Below are 24,248 nucleotides of genomic sequence, written 5' to 3'. Positions count from 1 at the left end.
TAAATGTTGTTTTCCCTTTACCTTGGTATTTCTTGTGAATTGTCTTGATGAGTGCAAGATAAAATGCTTTGACACAATACATCACAATGTCCTCATTCCTGATTAAGGTTTCTAGCCCCAAACATTGATTCTCCTGTTCCTCGGAGGCTGCCAGACCTGCTGTGCTTTTCCAGCACCACACTCTCGACTCTGATCTCCAGCATCTGCAGTCCTCACTTTCTCCACAATGTGTTTTTTGTCAATAGTAACAAAGATTAAACTACTGTAGCATGGATGTCTGCAGTTCCAACAGCCTTGGAAGCTTTGAAAATTTTATCAAAAATGGGTGTGACTTACACACAGAAATGCCAGCCATTGTCGCCATCTGAAATGATATCTGCTTCTAACATAAAGGGTAGATGTATCTTATACTCTGAAAACACTTCCAAAACACAGCCCACCTGGCCTCCTGACCCTTCATGATCAATTATGAAGGACTCGTAAGTAAAACATGCACTTGTGGTGAGAATAATTAAACCTGACGACTCGTGAGAGTATCGCATGCCAAGACTGAAAAGTTACATACCGAATATAGCGAAAAACATGACCTTTAAAACTGGAAAAAATGGGTCATCTTATAATACATGATTTACACTGGATGGACAGAATGGCTCTTTCTCACAACACTGATCTTTATGACTTGTCATGCAACATTTCAGAATTCAAATATAAACACTTCTTGCACAGTCATTTTGTTGCTAACACACTCTTCTATCACAAGCAAAGCTGGTTTCGCTAAAAATGCAGTTGTTTCACATCTTTCCTGAGCTGCTTGATGGCATTTGGAATGTGTTTTCAAGTTTAGATTGATGACCTTGTATGAATGATGAAGTGACCCCACTGGACTTTTCAGTTCCAGAGACCATCTTACAGTATTCACACATCACAGCTGGTTAAATACTGTTGCTGCCTCAGCAACACTGTGGCACTTTAGTTATACACAGTCTTTTTGTCTTGAAAAGCAGTAAATTTACATGGTACAGATTGGCCCATTTCAGCATGTGAGAGAATGCCAAAAAAATCTTAAAAGTGTTCAGAAAAGGCACTGGAAAGTAAAATCTATGAGAACTAGCTAAAATGCAAAGCGACACATAAGTAAGCTAAATTGAGAGCACAACAGGATAGATGTTAAGGACTAACAACAATGACTACTTCAAATGTATCAGAAACAAGGAAAAGATTGAAAGAACTGTTAAGTTGCTTAGAAGTGGTAATAGAGAGGTGACTGAAAACAGTGAAGGTGCTGAATTGTCTCATTCAGTGTTTATGTATGAAACAGAGAAGAAATACTAAAATGGTGGAAACTGTTTACTGACAAGTATAGATGAAAACCTTTAAAGTCACAAGGAAAGGCACTTGTGGATGTTTTAGATTAAACCTTAAGCTCTGGAAACTTTCATCTGAGGATTTTTGAATGAATTGGCTCGGGAGATTACAAATCTCCTCACTAATATTTTCCAGAGCTTCTAAACTCAGGTCACGTATCAGGAGATTGAAAAGTAGCATTCTCCTGGTTTCCCGAAGGGGATCATGGACAAACCAGCAAGTAATAGCAGTTGTGGGGAAATTGTTTGAAACTATGATGAGGAACAACTGGAGACATAATAAAAAGGGACAAAGGTAATTAGAATTAGCAGTGTTACTTTAGGAGCAATTTGAGCTTATTCAATTTATTTGAGGTGACATACCTAGTGGATACAAATGAGGCAGTGGAGATTGTAGACTGACTTCAGAAAAGCACTTGATTGATAATGGAGCATAGCATCATGTCAGCCTCGTGGACTAGGTGGCAATGTGTTGGATCTAAAACAGTAAATGCTGGAAATACTCTGTAAGTCAAGCAGTATCTGTGAAGAGAGAAAAGGGTGAAGGACTTTGAAGAATCTGTGTTCTGATGACAGGGCACTGACCTTTCGGTTAGATTAGATTCCCTACAGTGTGAAAACAGGCCCTTCGGTCTAACAGGTCCACACCCGACCCTCCAAAGAGTAACCCACCCAAACCCCTTTTCCCTGTGAGTAATGCACCTAATTGACAATTGAAGTGTGGCCAATTCACCTGACCTGCACATCTCTGGACCTAAAACAGTCATTCTGTCTCTCTCTTCACAGAGGCTGTCTGGCTGCTGAATATTTTCAGTGTTCTCTGTTCTCCTTTTAGCTTTCCAACTTCTGCATTATTTTGTTATGGTATTAGAGGCAATGTGTTAGACTGGATCAGCAAGTGGATAAGTGATAGACAACAGTGTGTGAGGAGGTGTTTGAGTGATACCAGATTGTTAGTAGTGAACTACATGAGTCAGGGTTGGGACCACTTTTGTTTATAAATATTAAAAATGATTTGGGGAATTGAATCATGTCCAAAGTGTTGAAATTTGCAGATAACTTTAAATTTAGAACAGTGACAAATGATGATGTGCATGAAATCCAAAGGATTCAGAGGAGCATTGGGTATAGTCACAAACTTTAGCAGTAGATAAAGTGCAGTAATAAATGAAAATGCACATACATTGTTACAACAGGGGAAAAGATTTTGGAATTTTAGTGAAGGAATCAATTAAATCATTGGTACAATGTTTCTGGACAATTGGGGCAGTAGATAGAACGTTGGGATGTACAGTTAAAAGTATCACTTACAAGGCAAGGAGAGGTCACTTTAAATTTACTTCTGGTCTTGTGGAGATTGCTTCTTGGATACTGAATGACCTTCCTATTTTGAAAAAACTTATGATGAAGAGCTATAGGTATTAAACCAGAACTAAAGAGATATAGCCAACAAAAGGGATCGGATGTTCCTCTTGCAAAAAAGGAAGAAATATAGCCACAAAATGTCAGTGGTACATAGCAGATCACATAGCATCTGTTGGAAGAGGTGTCAGGACCTTGCATCAAAACAAATAGCTGCAAAGGTATTTTAATAAAAACAAAAACAGTATAGGTTTGAACAGAAAACAAAATGAGGCAGCATCCAAGGAGCTTCAAAATCGACGTTTTGGGCAAAAGCCCTTCATCAGGAATAAAGGCAGTGAGCCTGAAGCGTGGAGAGATAAGCTAGAGGAGGGTGGGGGTGGGGTGAAAGTAGCATAGAGTACAATGGGTGAGTGGGGGAGGGGATGAAGGTGATAGGTCAGGGAGGAGAGGGTGGAGTGGATCGGTGGAAAAGGAAATAGGCAGGTAGGACAAGTCCAGACAAGTCCGGACAAGTCATGGGGACAGTGCTGAGCTGGAAGTTTAGAACTAGGGTGAGGTGTGGGAAGGGGAAATGAGGAAACTGTTGAAGTCCACATTGATGCCCTGGGGTTGAAGTGTTCCGAGGCGGAAGATGAGGCATTCTTCCTACAGGCGTCTGGTGGTGAGGGAGCGGCGGTGAAGGAGGCCCAGGACCTCCATGCCCTCGGCAGAGTGGGAGGGGGAGTTGAAATGTTGGGCCACAGGGCGGTGTGGTTGATTGGTGCAGGTGTCCCGGAGATGTTCCCTAAAGCGCTCTGCTAGGAGGCGCCCAGTCTCCCCAATGTAGAGGAGACCGCATCGGGAGCAACGGATACAATAAATGGTATTAGTGAATGTGCAAGTAAAACTTTGATGGATGTGGAAGGCTCCTTTAGGGACTTGGATAGAGGTGAGAGAGGAGGTGTGGGCGCAGGTTTTACAGTTCCTGCAGTGGCAGGGGAAAGTGCCAGGATGGGAGGGTGGGTTGTAGGGGGGGCATGGACCTGACCAGGTAGTCACGGAGGGAACGGTCTTTGCAGAAGGCAGAAAGGGGTTGGGGGGGGGAGGGAAATATATCCCTGATGGTGGGGTCTGTTTGGAGGTGGTGGAAATGTCGGCGGAAGATTTGGTTTATGCAAAGGTTGGTCAGGTGGAAGGTGAGCACCAGGGGCGTTCTGTCATTGTTACGGTTGGAGGGGTGGGGTCTGAGGGCGGAGGTGCGGGATGTGGAAGAGATGCATTGGAGGACATCTTTAACCACGTGGGAAGGGAAATTGCGGTCTCTAAAGAGGGAGGCCATCTGGTGTGTTCTGTGGTGGAACTGGTCCTCCTGGGAGCAGATCCGGCAAAGGCGGAGGAATTGGGAATACGGGATGGCATTTTTGCAAGAGGTAGGGTGGGAAGAGGTGTAAAATTCATCAACTTCACCAACACATTCCACCCTGACCTTAAATTTACCTGGACCATCTCTGACACCTCCCTCCCCTTCCTGGACCTCTCCATCTCCATTAATGACAACCAACTTGACACTGACATTTTTTACAAACCCACTGACTCCCACAGCTACCTGGATTACACCACTTCCCACCCTACCTCTTGCAAAAATGCCATCCCTTATTCCCAATTCCTCCGCCTCCACCGGATCTGCTCCCAGGAGGAGCAGTTCCACCACAGAACACACCAGATGGCCTCCTTCTTTAGAGACCGCAATTTCCCTTCCCAGGGTTAAAGATGCCCTCCAACGCATCTCGTCTACATCCCGCAGCTCCGCCCTCAGACCCCACCCCTCCAACCGTAACAAGAACGCCCCTGGTGCTCACCTTCCACCCTACAAACCTTTGCATAAACCAAATCATCCACTGACATTTCTGCCACCTCCCAACAGACCCCACCATCAGGGATATATTTCCCTCCCCACCCCTTTCCACCTTCTGCAAAGCCCGTTCCCTCCGTGACTACCTCGTCAGGTCCATGCCCCCCCTACAACCCACCCTCCCAGCCTGGCACTTTCCCCTGCCACCGCAGGAACAGTAAAACCTGCGCCCACACCTCCTCCCTCACCTCTATCCAAATCCCTAAAGGAGCCTTCCACATCCATCAAAGTTTTACTTGCACATCCACTAATATCATTTATTGTATCCGTTGCTCCCGATGTGGTCTCCTCTACATTGGGGAGACTGGGCGCCTCCTAGCAGAGCGCTTTAGGGAACATCTCCAGGACACCCGCACCAATCAACCACACCGCCCCGTGGCCCAACATTTCAACTCCCCCTCCCACTCTGCCAAGCACATGGAGGTCCTGGGCCTCCTTCACTGCTGCTCCCTCACCACCAGACGCCTGGAGGAAGAACGCCTCATCTTCCGCCTCGGAACACTTCAACCCCAGGGCATCAATGTGGACTTCAACAGTTTCCTTATTTCCCCTTCCCCCACCTCACCCTAGTTCTAAACTTCCAGCTCAGCACTGTCCCCATGACTTGTCCGGACCTGTCCTACCTGCCTATCTCCTTTTCCACCTATCCACTCCACCCTATCCTCCCTGACCTATCACCTTCATCCCCTCCCCCACTCACCCATTGTACTCTATGCTACTTTCTCCCCACCCCCACCCTCCTCTAGCTTATCTCTCCATGCTTCAGGCTCACTGCCTTTATTCCTGATGAAGGGCTTTTGCCCAAAACGTCGATTTCGAAGCTCCTTGGATGCTGCCTGAACTGCTGTGCTCTTCCAGCACCACTAATCCAGAATCTGGTGTCCAGCATCTGCAGTCATTGTTTTTACCACCTTGAAAACAAAATGATACAGCCAATCATAGACTGGAAGTTGTTTAGTTTATTGACCTGTAACCTTCTTAAAAATAACTGATTTTGAGATGAATCTCAGTCAGGCACTAGAAAGATAATCGTAAAAAATGTTCAGACATTGAGGCACAATTTAAAATGGTGGTGTATGGGAACCTCAGCTGAAAACAGGGAAAGCCTGTAAATGGAAAAGGAAAAATGTAAGATTGGAAAAACACAATGGTTATGTGCAAAACACGCAGATTGAAATACAGGTCATCAGAAAAGGTACCTTCACTCACCAATGCTACATTCTTTGAGCGATATCCACCAACCAAATACATGCTCCTTAATTTTCCTTTTCCCCTACTTTGTCATAGAAAGGACAATCAGGCAGAGTGCAATATGCGAAGATGATTTGTTACTGCCAGATTTTTATTCATAAAATTAAAATGTTTATTACTATATCTGTAGCTCGATTTGCATTGATGAAAGATGACAAAATCAGCATCATTTGTGGTGAGACACAACAAGCTCACAATGACAGCCAACAATGGAATGCAGGTGTTTGATGCACCAAATCTGAAATGCATTCAGTCAAAGGAGAATAAGTCTATTGAACAGGCAACCAACAAGAGTGGAAAACAGGAAATAATAACAGTATCCAAAAAGTAACTGAACAAATTACTTTCAGAAAATTATGTTAAAAAAATTAATAGACTTAGAAATAAATCAAAATAACTTTGTCAGAATGTGAGTGAAATATACAATTGGGTTATTTTTTCTGCCTGAAATGTGCCATCACACCTCAGAATAGTGTCTTAGATCAAACCATGTTTAGCTGATTCATTAGTTGACCTTCACACCATCATAAGATCAAAAATGGTGATGTTCACTGATGATTGCACAATGTTCAGCACAATTTGCAACTCCTCAACCACTGAAGTAATTTATGTCTAAATGTATCAAGAGCTGGACGATACCTTGTGCTGATAGCTGGCAAGTAACATACATGCCACACAAATGCTAGGAAACAAACATCTCCTAATTATCACCCTTAACATTCAATAGCATTACCACCGCTGATCCCCAACTTCAACTCCAAGAGCTGACATTAACCAGAAAATGAATTGGATGAGACATAAAATCTGTGGCTGCAGGAGCTCATCAGAGGCTAGGAATCCTGTGATGAGAACTGTACTGTGTGCAGTTCTGGTCTCCAAATTTGAGAAAAGTCATTCTGGCTATTGAGGGAATGCAGCGTAGGTTCATGAGGTCAATTCCTGGAATGGCGGGATTACCTTACGCTGAAAGACTGAAGCGACTGGGCTTGTATACCCTTGAGTTTAGAAGACTGAGAAGGAATCTGATTGAGACACATATGATTATTAAAGGATTGGACACTCTGGAGCTAGCAAACATGTTTCCGCTGATGGGTGAGTGCCGAACCAGAGCACACAGCTTAAAAATACGGGGTAGACCATTTAGGACAGAGATGAGGAGAAACTTCTCCACCCAGAGAGTGGTGGCTGTGTGGAATGCTCTGCCCCAGAGGGCAGTGGAGGCCCAGTCTCTGGATTCATTTAAGAAAGAGTTGGATAGAGCTCTCAAAGATAGTGGAATCAAGGGTTATGGAGATAAGGCAGGAACAGGATACTGATTAGGAATGATCAGCCATGATCATATTGAATGGCGGTGCAGGCTCGAAGGGCAAAATGGCCTACTCCTGCACCTATTGTCTATTGTCTATTGTCTATTGTCTTAACAGAGGCTAGGAGTCCTATGGCAAATAGTTCACCTTCTGTCCAAACATACAAGGTAATACTGAGGATATTGGTGGAATATTTCCCACCTTCCAGGTTGAGTGCAGCTCCCACATCACCTGAGAAGCTTAATAATATTCAGGCTAAATTGCGCATTTGTTTGGAACCGCATCCACAAACATTCACCTGCTCTACTACCAACACTCAGCAGCAGCAGTGTGTGCCAGTGTATACAACCTGTGTTGTACTAGATGGATCACAGAAATTCACCAAAGATTCTTAGTCAAACCCTTTGAGATCCACGAGCTACCTTCTATAAGGAAAGGATAGTTGATACAGGAAGACACCAACACCTGCAAGTTCATCTCCAAGCCATTCACCATCCTGACTTAGAAATATATCATAATTCTTTCACTGCTGCTGAGTTAAAATCTTGGAACTCAGTGTCTAACTGCAGCAAAAAAAAACAGAAGCTGCCGGAAAAGCAGGTCTGGCAACATTTGTGAAGTGAAATCAGAATTAAAGTTTTGGGTCCAGTGACCTTTCCTCAGAACTGATGGTAGCAAGGAACTTGTCAGTTTATATGCAGAAGATAGGGTGGGGGAGAGAGTAAGGAGTAAACAGTAGGTGGGGATAGAGTCCAAAGAGAGAGAAGACAGTTGGACAAAGGAGTTGAGAACAACCTGGCTGGGAGGTTAATAGCTGTAAATGGAGACTGTTAGTGCTAATAATAGGTAGTGTGTAATAGCAGGCTGTGTGATAAACAAGGCCTGGTGTGTGGGGTAGAAATCCATTGTCAATAGGACTCTCAATCTAGTCTGACCCATCTCCCACACTTCTGCTCTCACCCCTTTTCTTCCCTCCTGCATCAGCAATATAGCTCCCCTTGTCCCACCAGCATTCACATCCAGAAGATCATTAGCTCCATTTACGCTACCTTCAGAGAGATGCCACCACCAGACACATATTCCCCTCCCATCCCTTGTCAGCCTTCTGCAGGGACCATTCCCTTTGGGACACCCTGATTCACTTTTCCTTCACTCCCCGCACCTCCCCACAGCCCCACGGCACCTCCCCACAGCCCCACGGCACCTTCCCCCGCAACGACAGAAGGTGTAACACTTGCCCATTTACCTCATCCCTCCTCAGTATTCAAGGGCCCACACATACCTTCCAGGTGAAGCAGCACTTTACCTGCAATACATACAACATAGTCTACTGCATTCACTGCACATAATGTGGTCTCCTCTCCATTTTGGGAAATGAAGCATAGACTGGGTGACCACTTCACAGAACATCTATGTTCTGCCCACAAAAAAGACCCCGAGCTTCCTATTGCCTGCCACTTTATCACACTACCCTGTTCCCTGGCCAACATCATTGTCTCAGGCTTCATGCAGTGTTCCAGCGAAGATCAGCACAAGCTGGAAAAACAACATCTCATTTTCTGTTTTGGAATTCTGTACCCCTCCAGTCTTAATATCAAGTTAAATAATTTGAGGTAAATAGGCATGAGGCTGGAAGAACACAACAAGCCAGGCAGCATCAGGACATTTTGGGCATAACCCTTCTTCAGGACTGGGGGTGGGTGTAAGGGGAGCTGCAGATAAGGAGGATGGCAGAGGCAGGGTGGTGAAGTGGAGATAGGTGAAGACAGGTAGAGGGTATGACCTGGTTGGTCAATGGGAGGAATGAATCCAGTTGGTGGCAGGGAGGAGTGGAATGGAAGGGAAGGGGCTGGCAAGGGTGTCGGCGAGATGGGGAGGGAGGTCATTTGAAATTGGAGAACTCAATTGGAGTCTTCTAGCCTCTAGGCTGCCCAGGCAGAAGGTGAGGTGTTGTTCCTCCAATTTGTTGTTTGGTTCATTGTGGCAATGGAGGAGGTCAAGGATGGTGATATCGGAAAGGGAGTGGGAAGGGGAATTAAAATGGGAGTGACTGGGAGGTCAGGTCAGCCCCTGCGGACCTGGCTGAAATGCTCAGCGAAGCGTTGACTTAGTTTACATTTGGTCTCCCCGAAGTGCAGAAGACCACATGGGGAGCACCTGATGCAGTAAAGTAGGTTCGAAGAGAGGCAGGTGAACCCCTATCTCACCTGGAAGGACTGTTTGGGGCCCTGGATGGACATGTCTTCTTCTCCACCCACTCTCGATCCTAAGAAGGGTTACACTCAAGCCATCAACTTCTCCACCCCCGATGCTGTCTGGCTTGTTGTATTCTTCCAGCCTCCTGCCTGTCCACTTTGGATTCCAGCATTTGCAGTTGTTTTTTGTCTCTAACCAATAATTTTAGGGCCTGAACTCTCCCATGTTCCAGTCCCCCACCCAAAACACTAAACTTTGTTATCACATAGCCTGCCATTACACAATACGTATTGTTAGCCACTAACAGTCTCCATTAACAGCTATTCACCCTCCCAGCCGTTATCAACTTCTTTGTCTGTCCAACTACACTTGTCTCTCTTTGGGCCCTAGTTCTACCTACTGTTTACTCTTTACCCCCTCGCCCCACCCTATCTTCTGCATAAAAATCAACGCCTTCCTAGCTACCATCAGTTCTGAGGAAGGTTTATTGGACCAGAAATGTTGACTCTTCATAGATGCTGCCAGACCTGCTGATTTTTGTTTCTGATTTATAGCTTCCACAGTTCTTTTGATTTTTATTTAGCTTTCTGTGTGCCCCTATACCACATGGACTACAACAGTTCGAGAGGGCAGCTCACCATCATCTTCCCAAAACCCACCAACCATGAATGAATTTTTAAAAAGTCACATTGAAGTTTATTTTTACGTGTAGGTGATTGACTTCTACTGTTAAAATTTTGTTTCTGTTAAAAAATGAAAGCTATATGCTCAGTTGCAAATAATTAGCTCACACATAAAATTAATTTTTAAATTTGCAAGAACTAATGCATGGTCTTCACAAATTAGATCTGGTATGCGATGTGTTTACACTTACAACTGCTTGTTTTGGATAAATCTTGTTTGCAGATGAAAGGAATTAGTGATTGCACATTGCTTCCAACCCAAGGCATTCTGATCATAAGTTTATTTGAGTCGAGACAGAATAATGCACTGCTCATTTTGATCTGCGCACTTTGTTCACTAGATTTATTTCATAGCTATTCCTGCTAAATGTGGTGTCAACTCTCTAGTACCAGAACATAAAGTTTTATTATGAAGGAAAAAAAACAAAATTCTAACATGTGGATTGTATATTTAGCTAAGTGCTGCATGTATCTGGATCTATGTGAAGGAATAAAATGCAACAGATGGGGACGATAATTTCTGCAGGGATTCTCATCATCTCCACCAGAACTATAGCGGATGATGAACAGAACACCGGAGAAGAGCTTAAACAGTCAATTCTCAGGGGCTTCAGTCAACTTTGCATTAAAATTGTAACATGAATTTGAGGCATCAAATAGACATTTGTCATTATACAGATGAATGTTGTTTGTAATTATTGTAGATAACTTCTATTGAGTGAACATGAAGGTGTTGGACCATTTGTTGTTCACTTGCAAATGTTTTCTCAGTGTTGGAATTTGAATAACAAAGGTTCTATATGTCATTTGAATGTGTTAGTAAACTGACAAAAGTATATTTCAAGCACTTTTCTGACAGGCAGCCAGCAATAATTTTTGTTAGGGTATCCCAGTCATCCAACTCAACCTGAACAATCAGCAGGAACCTAAAGAACTGCCTGCACCCACCTTTTCTCTGGGGCTCTCACTGAAAATTGATGGTTAGAAGAAATCCTGCAGAAATTACTGACAAGTGTCTCTAAATCATTTGAAGTATTTCTTCAGCATTCATAAACATAACCATGCACATTGGGGAAGAGTTTAATCCACACTACAGGCAGGAATAGGCTAGCTAAGCAGTTAAAATTGTCACAAAAGCCTCACCAAGATCTTCCCATTCCATGTTTGCACACTTTAACTTTGTAAAGATGGTCAAGGCATTTGTTTCACTCACAGAAACTTGACTTACTCTGTTAATGCAGCAAGCTTCAAACATTTAGCCATTGACCCTTTGTCACTGACAATGTCTGGAAATAATAAAGGGGACAGAGTTCAGAAATAACTGAGTTCCATATTATTTTTCAGTCTCTTGACCAAAGATTTCCCATGTATCTTGGCTTGAAGCATATATTAATCGGAGAAAAATTGGGAAATATATCTACCATAACAATGGCATCTGGAGATGTTTTAAAAACAGTTCATTGAACACTTATAAGCAATAAAGGACTGTATAGGCTGAATCATATTACATTGTGGTCCCTTATACTCAAAACAATAATGTTTGTATTCTCAAAGCTGTGACTGTTTACCAGATGGTGTCTCCATTTTTTCAATATCAGATGGAAACAATTTAACACATTTACCTTATACTAACCCATAAAGCAAAACAGAATCATATCGATCCAGGCCACACTCACCATTTTAACTCATACGGCCTTCTCATGATCCCCTTAATGATCCAGACCAAAACATACAAAGCATCTTTGAGGCAGGGATGAGAACATTTTAGCTTTCCTTTAGTTGTTGTACTGGTCTTAGCCAGGCTTGCACAATTTAACAAAAAGTTAGAATTTATAAGACACAACAAAGAACTAAATTGATGGACTGAAAAATATATACTATTTAGTTGAAGGTTATTATATATGTTTATATGTACTGTATAATGTCTGCATTGTTACCCTTACATAAGATCTGTTAACGTATGGTAAATGAACTTTGAAGATCTTCTGTGCACTTTTTTAATGTTATGTACCTGCTGGTACCTGTCGATGTGAGGATGATTATGTCAGCAAATTAACATATCCCACTTTTGTTCATAGTATCAGCATTAAACTCATCAGACAGAATTTAAAGATGTTTCTTCTGTGCCTAAATCGTCTGCCTCACTTTCCAAAGATGGAAAGCATTTCTATTTCCAGAGTTAGCACTGGCGACTGTCTTCCCATGCGATACTAAGTCAGTGTCATAGACACCAGAGATGGACTATGTTGAGCCTTTATTCTTGATAGGTGTAAGTTGTCCAGGTTTTGTTGCCAGCCAGCAAGACAATGTAGGCTCTCTAGATAACCATATTGGTCCTGTGGGTCAGTTTGTTATTTTCCATGACTGTTTGATTGGTTAACTGAAGTCTGTCACCATAAATCCAAGGTAACAGAATGTACTGACTGTTTCCAGTGGTATGTTGTTGCTTCTGATCATATGTGGTGTGGCAACACCCAGTCCCATGACTATAGTTTTCTTCACATTGATGGTGAGAGAGAACATGACACAAGCGTGGGACCAACAATCCATGAGCTGGGCGTCTGCCTGGACAATAAGTGCAACATCATCAACATATGCAACGTTGCTAAAACGATTCATGTAAAAAAAGGCTTTGCTGGCATGTGCACCGGATGAAAGATGATGATATGACAAAGAATATTCCATACAGAGAGGTAGCCCCTGCCAACTGACCAGCAGGTCGTCTAAAGTTATGATTTAAGGATGTTATCAAAACTGACATGAAAGCCCTCAATATCAATCATGATAAGTAGGAACATGTAGCTGGCAGTCGATGCAAATGGTGACACCAGCTATGGGCAAGAGTTTGACTCTGCACTGACATCTGGTTTTAGAAACTGCAAAGCAGATGTTAGACCAGAAAACATAACGGCAGCAGTGATCATTCCATAGCATCAACAAGGGACGTGTTTGGAACTTATTACTGATTATTCTAAAACCAGTTTGTTCAGCCATCAGAAAAAATGCAGCAGATGATCTTCTCTAATCTCACCAAAGTTCTGATTCTGATACATTCCCGTTATCCTTTATGCATGGAAGGGTGCCTACCAGATGTATTTAGCTGTACAGTCCATATGAGTAAGAGTGCCCCGGGTATATCAAGTTATACAAGTTAGAAATTTGAATATTGAAGAAATATATTGACTCCATCATGGCACACCAACACTATTTAGTCAAAATCAATTTCTCTTGCACTATGACTCAAAATATTATTCCTTAACTAGCTTTCTATCAAACATGTCTGATTCACAACTGCTTGTAAGGAGAGGAAATTTGCCAACCTTACTTGGTCTGGACGATGTGACGTCAGAACAACATAAATATGGTTGGCTCCAAACTGTTCTGTCTTATCACTTAGTAAGATACTCAGTTGTCTCAAACTGCTATGGAATGCACAATAATACCATAGAGTCATAGAGATGTGCAGCATGGAAACAGACCCTTCAGTCCAACCCGTCCATGCTGACCAGATATCCCAACCCAATCTAGTCCCACCTGCCAGCACCTGCCCATGTCCCTCCAAACCCTTCCTATTCATATACCCATCCAAGTGCCTCTTAAATGTTGCAATTGTACCAGCCTCCATCACTTCCTCTGGCAGCTCATTCCATATACGTACCACCCTCTGCATGTAAATGTTGCCCCTTAGTTCTCTTTTATATCTTTCCCCTCTCACCCCAAACCTAAGCTCTCTAGTTCTCGACTCCCCCACCCCAGGGAAAAGGCTATGCCTATTTACCCTATCCATGCCCCTCATAATTTTGAAAACCTCTATAAGGTCACCCCTCAGCCTCCGACGCTCCAGGGAAAACAGCCCCAGCCTGTGCAGCGTCTCCCGACAGCTCAAAACCTCCAACCCTGGCAACATCCTTGTAAATCTTTTCTGACCCTCTCAAGTTTCACAACATCTTTCTGATAGGAAGGAGACCAGAATTGCATGCAATATTCCAACAGTCGCCTCACCAATGTCCTGTACAGCCACAAAATGACCTCCCAACTGCTGTACTCCTTACTCTGACCAATAATGGAAAGCATACCAAACACCTTCTTCACTATCTTATCTACCTGTGACTCCACTTTCAAGGAGCTATGAACCTGCACTCCAAGATCTCTTTGTTCAGCAACACTCCCTAGGACCTTACCATAAGTGTATAAGTCCTGCTAAGATTTGCTTTCCCAAAATGCAGCATCTCGCATTTACCTGAATTAAACTCCATCTGCCACTTCTCAGCCCATTGACCCATCTGATCAAGATCCTATTGTAATCTGACGTAACCCTCTTTGCTGTCTGCTACACATCCAATTTTGGTGTACTTACTAACTCTATCTCTTATGCTCACATCCAAATCATTTATGTAAATGACAAAAAAATAGAGGACCCAGCACCGATTCTTGTGGCATTCCACTGGTAACAGTCTGAAAAACAATCCTCCACCACCACCCTCTGTCTTCTACCATTGAGCCAGTTCTGTATCCAAATGGCTAGTTCTTCCTGTATTCCATGAGATCTAACCTTGCTAATCAGTCTCCCATGAGGAACCTTGTCGAACGCCTTTCTGAAGTCCATATAGATCACATCTACTGCTCTGCCCTCATCAATCCTCTTTGGTACTTCTTCAAAAAACTCAATCAAGTTTGTGAGACATGATTTCCCACGCACAAAGCCATGTTGACTATCCCGAATCAGTCCTTACTTTTCCAAATACATGTAGTTCCTGTTCCTCAGGATTCCCTCCAACAACTTGCCCACCACTGAGGTCAGGCTCACTGGTCTATAGTTCCCTGACTTGTCCTTTAGCCCTTCTTAAACAGTGGCACCACGCTTGCCAAACTCCAGTCTTCTGGCACCTCACCTGTGACTATTGATGATACAAATATCTCACCAAGAGGACCAGCAATCACTTCTCCAGCTTCCCATAGAGTTCTTGCGTACACCTGACCAGGTCTTGTGGATTTATCCACCTTTACCCATTTCAAAACATCCAGCACTTCCTCCTCTGCAATCTGGACATTTTGAAAGATGTCACCATCTATTTCCCTACAGTCTATATCTCCCATATCCTTTTCCACAGTAAATACTAATATAAAATACTCAATTAGTATCTTTAGGAGAAAGTGAGGACTGCAGATGCTGGAGACCAGAGTTGAAAAGTGTGGTGCTGGAAAAGTGCAGCCCTTCTTCAGGAGGGCTTATGCCCGAAACATCGATTCTCCTGCTCCTTGGATGCTGCCTGACCTGCTGCGCTTTTCCAGCACCATACTTTTCAACTCATTTAGTATTTCCCCCATTTTCTGTGGCTCCACACATAGGCCACCTTGCTGATCTTTGAGCCCTATTCTCTCCCTAATGACCCTTTTGTCCTTAATATATTTGTAAAAACCCTTTCGATTCTCCTTAATTATATTTGCCAAAGCTATCTCATGTCCCCTTTTTGCCCTCTTGCAGATAGATAATCTAGGCTCTCGGCAAGACAAAAGCATGCTAGATCATATCAACCCTGTACAGTGCTCTCCACTAACATCTGGTGTCTTATGTCAAAGTTGGGATAGCTGTTTCACAGAATTAAGCATCAGCCTGACTGAATATTATTCACAGCCGTATATATTTCAGCCAACAACACAGGGTCCTCTGACACTTTCTTTACACATGTCCTGAGATGGTGCCACAATAATATACAATCAATAGACAGTAGACAATAGGTGCAGGAGTAGGCCATTCTGCCCTTCGAGCTGCACCACCATTTATTATGATCATGGCTGATCATCCTCAATCAGTATCCTGTTCCTGCCTTATCTCCATAACCCTTGATTCCACTATCCTTGAGAGCTCTACCCAACTCTTTCTTAAATGAATCCAGAGACTGGGCCTCCACTGCCTTCTGGGGCAGAGCATTCCACACACCCACCACTCTCTGGGGTGAAGAAGTTTCTCCTCATCTCTGTCCTAAATGGCCTACCCCTTATTTTTAAGCTGTGTCCTCTGGATCGGGACTCACCCATCAGCGGAAACACCTTTCCTGCCTCCAGAGTGTCCAATCCTTTAATAATCTTATATGCAGTCTGCCCCCAAAGGCAGTGGAGGCCTAGTCTCTGGATTTGTTTAAGAAAGAGTTGGATAGAGCTCTTATTGCAACCATCTTCAGCCAGAAGCACCAAGTGAATGATCCATCTCTACTTCTTCCTGAGATTCCAGCATTACAGATGCCAGTCTTCCACAAGTTGGACACATTCCACAAATTGGACACATTCCACAAATTGAGCACATTCTACATGATACCAACAGCTAAACACATTGAATTGGGCAAGGGCAATGGACCTTGAAAACCTGATGGTTGTAGTGGTTAGGACTTATACTCCACCCTAAGCCAGGCTGTGCCAATTGAAGGGAAACACAAGGAAATACTCAAGAATATAGTACATTTTCAGGTTTAATCTGCGCAGAAAATGCAGAACAAGCCCAGTCTATCCAAATACAGCCCGACAGCTTTACGCTCCAAAATTAATAAAGTTCTGTAGGATGCCATCAACAATGTTATGAAAAAATACTCATTGACCAGTATTGTGGTTCCTAATGTTCATTTTCAGTGATGTCAGGATCATCTGGCTCCTTTTTATGGATGGGAGACAGCATTCTAAAATTGAGACAAGACTGATTGCCTTTTACATGAAAGCAGCATTTAACTAAAGTCATACCAAGCACAAAGAAAGGTGGTTGTCATTGCCAAGGCTCCTCTGACAGCTCCTTCCAAACCCCTGACATCAAGTACTGAGCAGGGTAGAGGCAGGAATTGGATGGACACACCCTTGCCTGCAAGTTTCATTCTACATGGAGAGCATCCTGAATTGAAACTATGTCAAAGTTCTTTCATTGCCACTAAGTCAAGATTTTGGACAGGCAATAAATATTGGCTTTGTCAACATTACCCACATCCCATGGAAGAATAAAATAAAATATTATAATCTGCAGCTTGGATAATGACCCGTTATCAATATATTCCATATTTTAATAATGTTTAATCTTCCCTGCTCCACTGAATGTAGCCCTGGTTTTTCAAGTCACTTAGCATAACTTTATGCTCTCATAGCTTTTATCACCTTAATAAATCTATGCTCCACATTTCCCTGACTCTACTATAACTTCTAGAAAATTATACAGAGAACTCAAACTGCATCCAAAGCAACATTGTATAGACTGCCAAATATTGCTTTATTTATTAAATAGTCCAAGGTATAAAACCTGGAATACCATATCCAAATAAGAATCATTTGATTCAAAACATCAACTCTGTTTCTATCTTCCCAGACGCTGACAGAGCTGTTGATTATTCCAGCACTTTCTATTTTTATTTCTGAAATACCATTTCATCTTTCTAATGCTTTTCTCCGCAGGCAATGCTTTTATAAAAATCCAACATTTATGTTGCTCCATTCCATTAAGAACATAATCTAGGTGTTCATTGGTTTTCCTAAACTGTGCACCTTCACACACATTTATATTAAAATGTACTTGCTGCAAATCTATCTATTACCTGAATTTGGCTATGTGTTCCACGCAATCTCCCAGTTTTTTTCCTCACTATTTGCCCCAACGTGTAATCCAGCATCTATTCGTAAATTTCTGGCAGGTTTTTGCTGTAAATTTATGACATTGAGAAATGGATTGCGTTAGATCAAACAGATTTCATGTAATCCCCTTATCTGTTGACAGAGAAAAGTACCTTTTATTCTATATGGCTGGGCTGCATTCAAATTGAGATTTTAAAAATACTGATGTGATCACCCATTGCATCTCCCAGTCACTTCTGTTTGTATCTTATCCTGTAAATTGGAAACAAATAATGAAATTCCAGCACAAGTTTAAATGAAGAAGAGGCCTATGGTCAAATTGTATGAACATTCAACTAACCAGTGAAGCTTTTGTACCCAAAGGCTCTGAGAAGCTGTGCTGCTCAGTTGGAGATCAAGGATCAAAGGGATTCGATCTTTCTGTTCCCTCACAGTTTTAATTAGAATGGAACAGTTGTCATTGGTTTATCTGTTCCTATCATTGAATTTCTTCACACAAAATAGAACTGACTGAAAACTTTGTTTCATCTGATGCTTCAGTAGAATAGTTTGCAAGGTATTACTTACTCACTTCTTTGTGAAATAAAATCAAACAAAGCATTTATATTTTGAGAACAGCCATCAGTTAATTTTTGGGACTCATTTAGAAGATAGAAATAGTTGGCATGATTTGGAGATTCCGCTGTTGGACTGGGGTGTACAAAGTTACAACTCACACAATACTAGATTCTCGTCCAACAGATTTAATTGGAAGCACTAGCTTTTGGAACGCCACTCCTTCATCACAACCACCTGATGAAGGAGCGTCGCTCCGAAAGCTAGTGCTTCCAATTAAACCTGTTGGACTATAACCTGGTGTTGTGTGATTTTTAACTTTGTACACCCCAGTCCAACACTGGCATCTCCAAATCAGAACTATAACCTGGTGTTGTGTGATTTGTAACTTTGAAATAGTTGGCAGCATTCTCATTTTTCCTCCCTGAAAATGCTAAGGTGGAATAGCATAACTTTGTATGGGTAAAGTAGAACTGGAGACATGAAGGATGTCGTAAAAGATAGTGAAAAAAGCATTGTCTTAGACCTGGAGATGTATCAGAATGTCGTTTTGCTGTGTTAGAACAACATAGTTAATTCATTAATTCTGAGTAAAGTCAAACTGAGATACAAGTTCCACAGAACTGGATATATAGATGAATTTTAATAGACGCTTAATCAAAAGAAAATACTTCGCAGAATTAATGCAACTGTTACTGCAATTTGCATCCAGTTCAATGATATACCCAAAGTGAGACTGTTTGACAAGTATTAATTTGAACAGATCGGAAATAAAGAAAAATTAAGTAAAGACAAAAAACAGTGACCAAGTTTAAAAATATTTCAAAACTGTTCTTCCAATTGGCTTCCTACATTAAACTGGACACCATCCAATATTTCACAGTCCATGTCAGAACTCGCACCCCATTCCATTCATCTATCACCCTTTATCCTGGCTCCAGTGGTCAAGCAATTAGAGTTTTTTATCTAACGCTTTAGAATGGCTATTTTGACTAACTCACTGTGAGGCTATCAAGAACTATAAATTTAAGGGAATAATTTGCGGATATTGTGGGCAATCTCACCACCAAAGTGTACATTGGATAATCATTCCCGGTGCTCCATAGGTTTCCAATAATGGCAGTCAAAGTTCCAATGAGAGAAAATTAGCCCCTGGATTTCAGCTTAGAAAGAAAAGCTTGTTTGGTCTATATAACAATGTATACTTCCGTGACCATGTCATCTTGATCTGCACAGTTACATACAATCATACAATGATGAGCGTGTCATGAGTAATTGTATATCTCTACTCAAACTCAATTTTATCATGAGAACCTATGGGAATTTTCAACAGATCATCTCAGCCTTTACACTCTTGATGCAGAAATGAAATCTCATTCAGTGCATATCAGACTAAGGTATTGTAAAACAAATGTAATCTTCTACATGTTCCTGTTTAACTGCCAGATTCATGTTGGCCAATGGACAGTATTAGTTCACAAGCCTGCTACGTACACTAAACTGTTTGATCCTCACAAAAAAATGCCAGATTTTTATTAAGTATTTGTAATGGAATATGTGAATCTTCTGTTTTGTGACCTAACTCAATGCTAATGTCAAGAAACCATGTAGTCTGAATCACATTCTCAGCAAGTAATTGTGCACCATATGAACATGGCCAAATACACAATAAATGCAAATTTATGTCTGAGGTACAAAGAGAACATCTGGGTCTTTCTTCTTCTCTTCCTCTCTTTTCATCCCAATTTCTCCCTCATCTCCTCATCCTTTCTCATCATTGTTTATTTCTCTTTCTCTGTACCCTTATCAATTGAGTATACATCCTTCTTTTTAATCATAGCAAATTTCTCTCACATTACACATCTGAGCTGTTTTTGCTGTCACTGACTGTTAACATGCTTGAAATACGACATTATTATCTGTTATCAAGCTTTTGATTCCTGGCTCTAATCATTACTACTAGAAACTGTTCAAACTCAAGATAATTAGCACAGAATCCAGCAGCTCCACCAGCCACAGATGCATGTTAAAGAGATCTTCTGCTTTACTGTCGTTTCTGTCAGTAATGCCTCCTGGGGCTCAGCAGCAGAGAAAAAAATTCCTACACAATTTCTTTAGATATCAGTCTCTCCATGGGCCAATTCAGCCTACGCACAATCCCACATCAAACAGCTTGTGGATAAGTCAGTCTTCCCCTGGCTAGCTGGAATTTTAAAACTAAACTAAGCTGATTTTTGTGCATGTGTGCATGCGTGTTTGTGTATGTGTCTGTTTTCTCTTTACCCTCGAACATGCCTTTTGGCTAGAATTTACAATTCCCTGCTGGTGCTACGCTTCTGATTACTATTTTTTTAACATCCATTCTGTTCCGACTGTAGTAAACATGGCTAGGTTCATAACACTGGTTATATTTATTCCACTTTGCAACCAATCCAAAAGGTGAAGAACACAATGTTTCCAGCCGACATTCTTAGCCTCATTGTGATAGTCATTCAGCTCTGAGCATTATATTGTAATGTTACAATAAGAAATTACAGATATATAGCTCACACCCTACCAACTACAAACTTAAAATAATCACGCAAATTGTAACAATTTATCAACAGAGACATTTACTAACTAAATATAAAAATCTGATAACAAATTATTTGTTTGTGCAACTTATGCTGAAGCCCGGTTTGCTTCTGAGATTCTAAGTACATGTATCTTTGGTTTTTATGGAACGCAAAATATACCTTTATATATAAAATGTCATTATAAACATCATCATTTATGTCCATTCAAAACTTTTAGATATTACAAGGTATCCGCTGTGAATGATTACATGAGGCAAGATGAACAGAAAGGTAGGCGAGGAAGGTAAAAGGAATGAGAATGTTTTCCACTGAGGTTTCAACTTCTGGTAAATGCAGAGTTGTGCATTAACAGTTCCCTTTGTGCTAAGTGTTTAAAAGCTGCCTTAATGCACAGCAGGCAAAGGCAATTAAGCCATGTTCAACAACATCAGAAAATGTGCAGTTATTTGTAATGAAAAGCCTGCATGAAAGAATACAAATGCTTCCGTTCTGTAACCTTTCAAAATGTTAAATGATATAACTGATGAGCAGTACAGAAGAAACACTTAGCAGCAGCATGCAAGTCAATATTGCAAACGGTGCCTTTATTGTCCACTTTGCATTTCATTTAAAAGGTAAATTATCTATGTTAATGAAATTAGCACACGTACAAGGACAAAAACAGAAAAATATTTAAATTTACTGATTCAGTACTCACGCTAACATGTAACTTTACCCTTGTATTGAGTGAACTATTTTTGGAGATCACATACATCTGTCCTCTCTGGCATAAATTTTAGTTAATTTTCATCATGTCTCTTGCAGAGCTGAGGAAATACTGAGTTGTGCATCTAGGTGAACTGATAAAAGTAAAAGCCATAAATTTCCACTCTTTCACTGATCCTGCTAAGGAGTATTTGACCTCAGCTTGACTGTCTCATCATCCTTCCTTTAGCCCCTGTGGCTGCTAGTGCCAGCCCTCAGAGAAAGAGCAGGAGCCAGATTGGATCTGTGTGTCCTCTGACACTTACAAGCTTTACAAACCACCTCTAACAGTCTGAGAAAGAAAGGAAAATGAGTAGCCCAGCCCAAGCCCATAATCACTCACATCATTGCATTCTCTCTGTCTCTGTCCTTCTTCATCCACTTCTGCATTCCATCAGTAATGGTCTCAGATTCCCATCACTATTATTACTTCTGTCTCCCAAATATGATACCTGTTCTAAAATACTACAAGATTTTTTCCTGCTTATAACAAATCCTATAGAATCTAAAATAATAGTAGTTAATCCTAAAAAAATGCTATTGTGCTTTAAAGGATCTAATAGATTCATAAAAAGTAATTTTAAATCCCAAAAGGGTATTTTTTGTTGAAAATAAACATTCTTTTTCCTATTAAATATCGTTAGTCTGCTGTCCATTTCTTTACAATGTATTTCTCTCCATTCCTCATATTTCCTAATCCCTGTTTCTCTCTTGTCTCTTTTTGTCTTCACACGCAGCCCCTTTGCCACATTCAAAAGACAATGAAATGTTGTACTTACAGAACTGTACAGATCAGAGTTAAAGTGCTGGTTGGGTTGCTAACATCCCGAGGCAGAGACAATCAGAGTTTCCTTCAGCAGCACAGAGCTCGATCAGTCAGCATCTCCCCTCAGCAACCATCGCAAGCTCTGACAGCTCCGACTGATGCTCACAAACACACAAACTGACAGGTGCTGTCTGACGATGACTTGAGGTGACTGCCTAATTAACTTGACCCTTCCAGGCGATAAATTAGTGTTGTCAAGATACAAGCATGACTCAAACGGGCTTCTGACTCATTTCATTTATTCTTATTGCATAGCTGAAAATATTAACAGAAAATAATTGTTGCTCCTTCAGTCACCTGGGCTTTATGAATGTACTTTAGCTTCATATTATTTGGGTTCCCTTTGCGATGCTCCTGAAGAGTCTACGATTTTATTTATAAAGTGCAAATATAGCCTATAGTAAATATTCCATTTTATTTCCTTATTTCAGATGAAATCTTTTAGTGACGGTACAGTGGTTACATTTTGCAGAGAACAACTATTTAAATTCTGTAAGAAACCAATAAGCAGAAACCACTTTTGTTGGTTAACTGAAACTTGGTCTAGTAGGTTAAGTCCTTTAGCACAATTCATGAAAGAAAACCCAAAATACTGAGCTGTGATTATATGCGTCGAAGCTTATTGATTTGTATACCCAGGGAACATTTAAGATTGATATCAGAACGTTCTTCAGTAGTAAATGGTGAACAAATCAAACTATTCTTGCCATGCAGCTAATTAATGTGACACTCATGATACTTAACGTGTCCATGATCTCAAGGTTAACTCTCATAAATGTCCAATATTTGAATTCACATGTAGAATCTGAAGTTGGAGTTATTGGAACTACATGTGGTGGTGACAGGGAGAATGGAGCAATGCATTTCAGGGCAGTTATTAAGCCAATATCACGCAACATGCTGAAATTGAGGACAGCAAGCAATGGACTTTAACCCTTGATGGGACATCTGTATCCTTCCTAATCAAAATGGAGTATTTGCAAGGTTTATCAATTAAGTGGGTAATGAGAGAAAACAGCCCAAGGCACAGTGGTTATAAAGAGAAAAATCCAAGCATTGAGAAGCACTTGCTACACTGAGTTACAAAGTTACCAATTTCAGCTCAGGAAAGTAAGAACATATGTTTACAAGAGAAAAACAGCTCTATTGATCACAGATCTACAAGGAGAAATATCTTTTTTTTAGGATACAGTGATACATTCAATGATAAAGTGACAATTACCCTCAAAAAAACAAACATGCTAAAAAGGGAAGAATTTGAGCTGCGGGAAACACTGACACATATAACTAGGAGTAAACTAATTTCTATTCGAGGGAACAATGACATTTTGAGGAATGGTTTAAAAAATCCAGCTCTGTGAAATCATAGGTAATGTGTAAAATACCTTTCTGACTTTCTGAGACTGCGTTCCTAAAAATTTGCCATGAAGTTGTCTGAATGTCTTGAGATGATAAAAGACAGCTACAAAAATACATTATATACTATCTTCTATGTTTTTCTCTGAAAAAGCAAGCATGGCAGATAAAAAGGTTTGATCCATCAAACATGTTACTTCCACAATCCATCTGCAATCCACTTTATCCGAATTTTTTCCCAACTGTTGAAATAGTCCTGCAAAATGTTTTCCTAGTCTGCCCAGAAAAGATAAGATCCCAAGTTCATAAGACCATAACAATGACTATTCAACATATGTTGGTTTGTTCATCCAGGTGCACCTTACAGTTTACTCCTTGCAGCTTTCACTGTTCCTCAAATGCATTTGAGATCTTTACCATAGCACCCCTCTGCAAACACCATCCAGGCAAGATGAGGAACTTTCTGATATTACTCATAAAATTAAATTTATATGCTTGAATGTGTATCTTCTTAACCCACATTTGCAAG

The 24,248-nt window shown here is 41.2% G+C and overlaps 1 protein-coding gene across 15 annotated transcripts in view; it reads right to left on the bottom strand.

The window, feature by feature from the left end:
* The window catches only part of rbfox3a (RNA binding fox-1 homolog 3a), a 1,527,015-nt gene extending 1,504,433 nt beyond the window's left edge, over positions 1 to 22,582 (bottom strand). For 4 of the 15 annotated variants that reach the window (XM_072558494.1, XM_072558496.1, XM_072558499.1 and 1 more), the window contains exon 1: positions 22,317 to 22,582. Coding sequence is in view for 10 of the 15 variants with exons in the window: in XM_072558484.1 (XP_072414585.1) it covers positions 21,491 to 21,498 (8 nt within the window). In the remaining 5 variants the exon portion in view is untranslated. Of the gene's footprint in view, positions 1 to 21,490; positions 21,722 to 22,316 lie in introns of those variants that run through there. The other 11 variants (XM_072558490.1, XM_072558488.1, XM_072558491.1 and 8 more) reach the window with 7 other exon arrangements.
* Between the last annotated feature and the right edge of the window lie 1,666 nt (positions 22,583 to 24,248).

Source organism: Chiloscyllium punctatum, chromosome 39 (assembly GCF_047496795.1).
Source record: "Chiloscyllium punctatum isolate Juve2018m chromosome 39, sChiPun1.3, whole genome shotgun sequence".
Lineage (NCBI taxonomy): Eukaryota > Metazoa > Chordata > Chondrichthyes > Orectolobiformes > Hemiscylliidae > Chiloscyllium > Chiloscyllium punctatum.
This window is presented reverse-complemented; position numbering and strand designations above follow the sequence as displayed.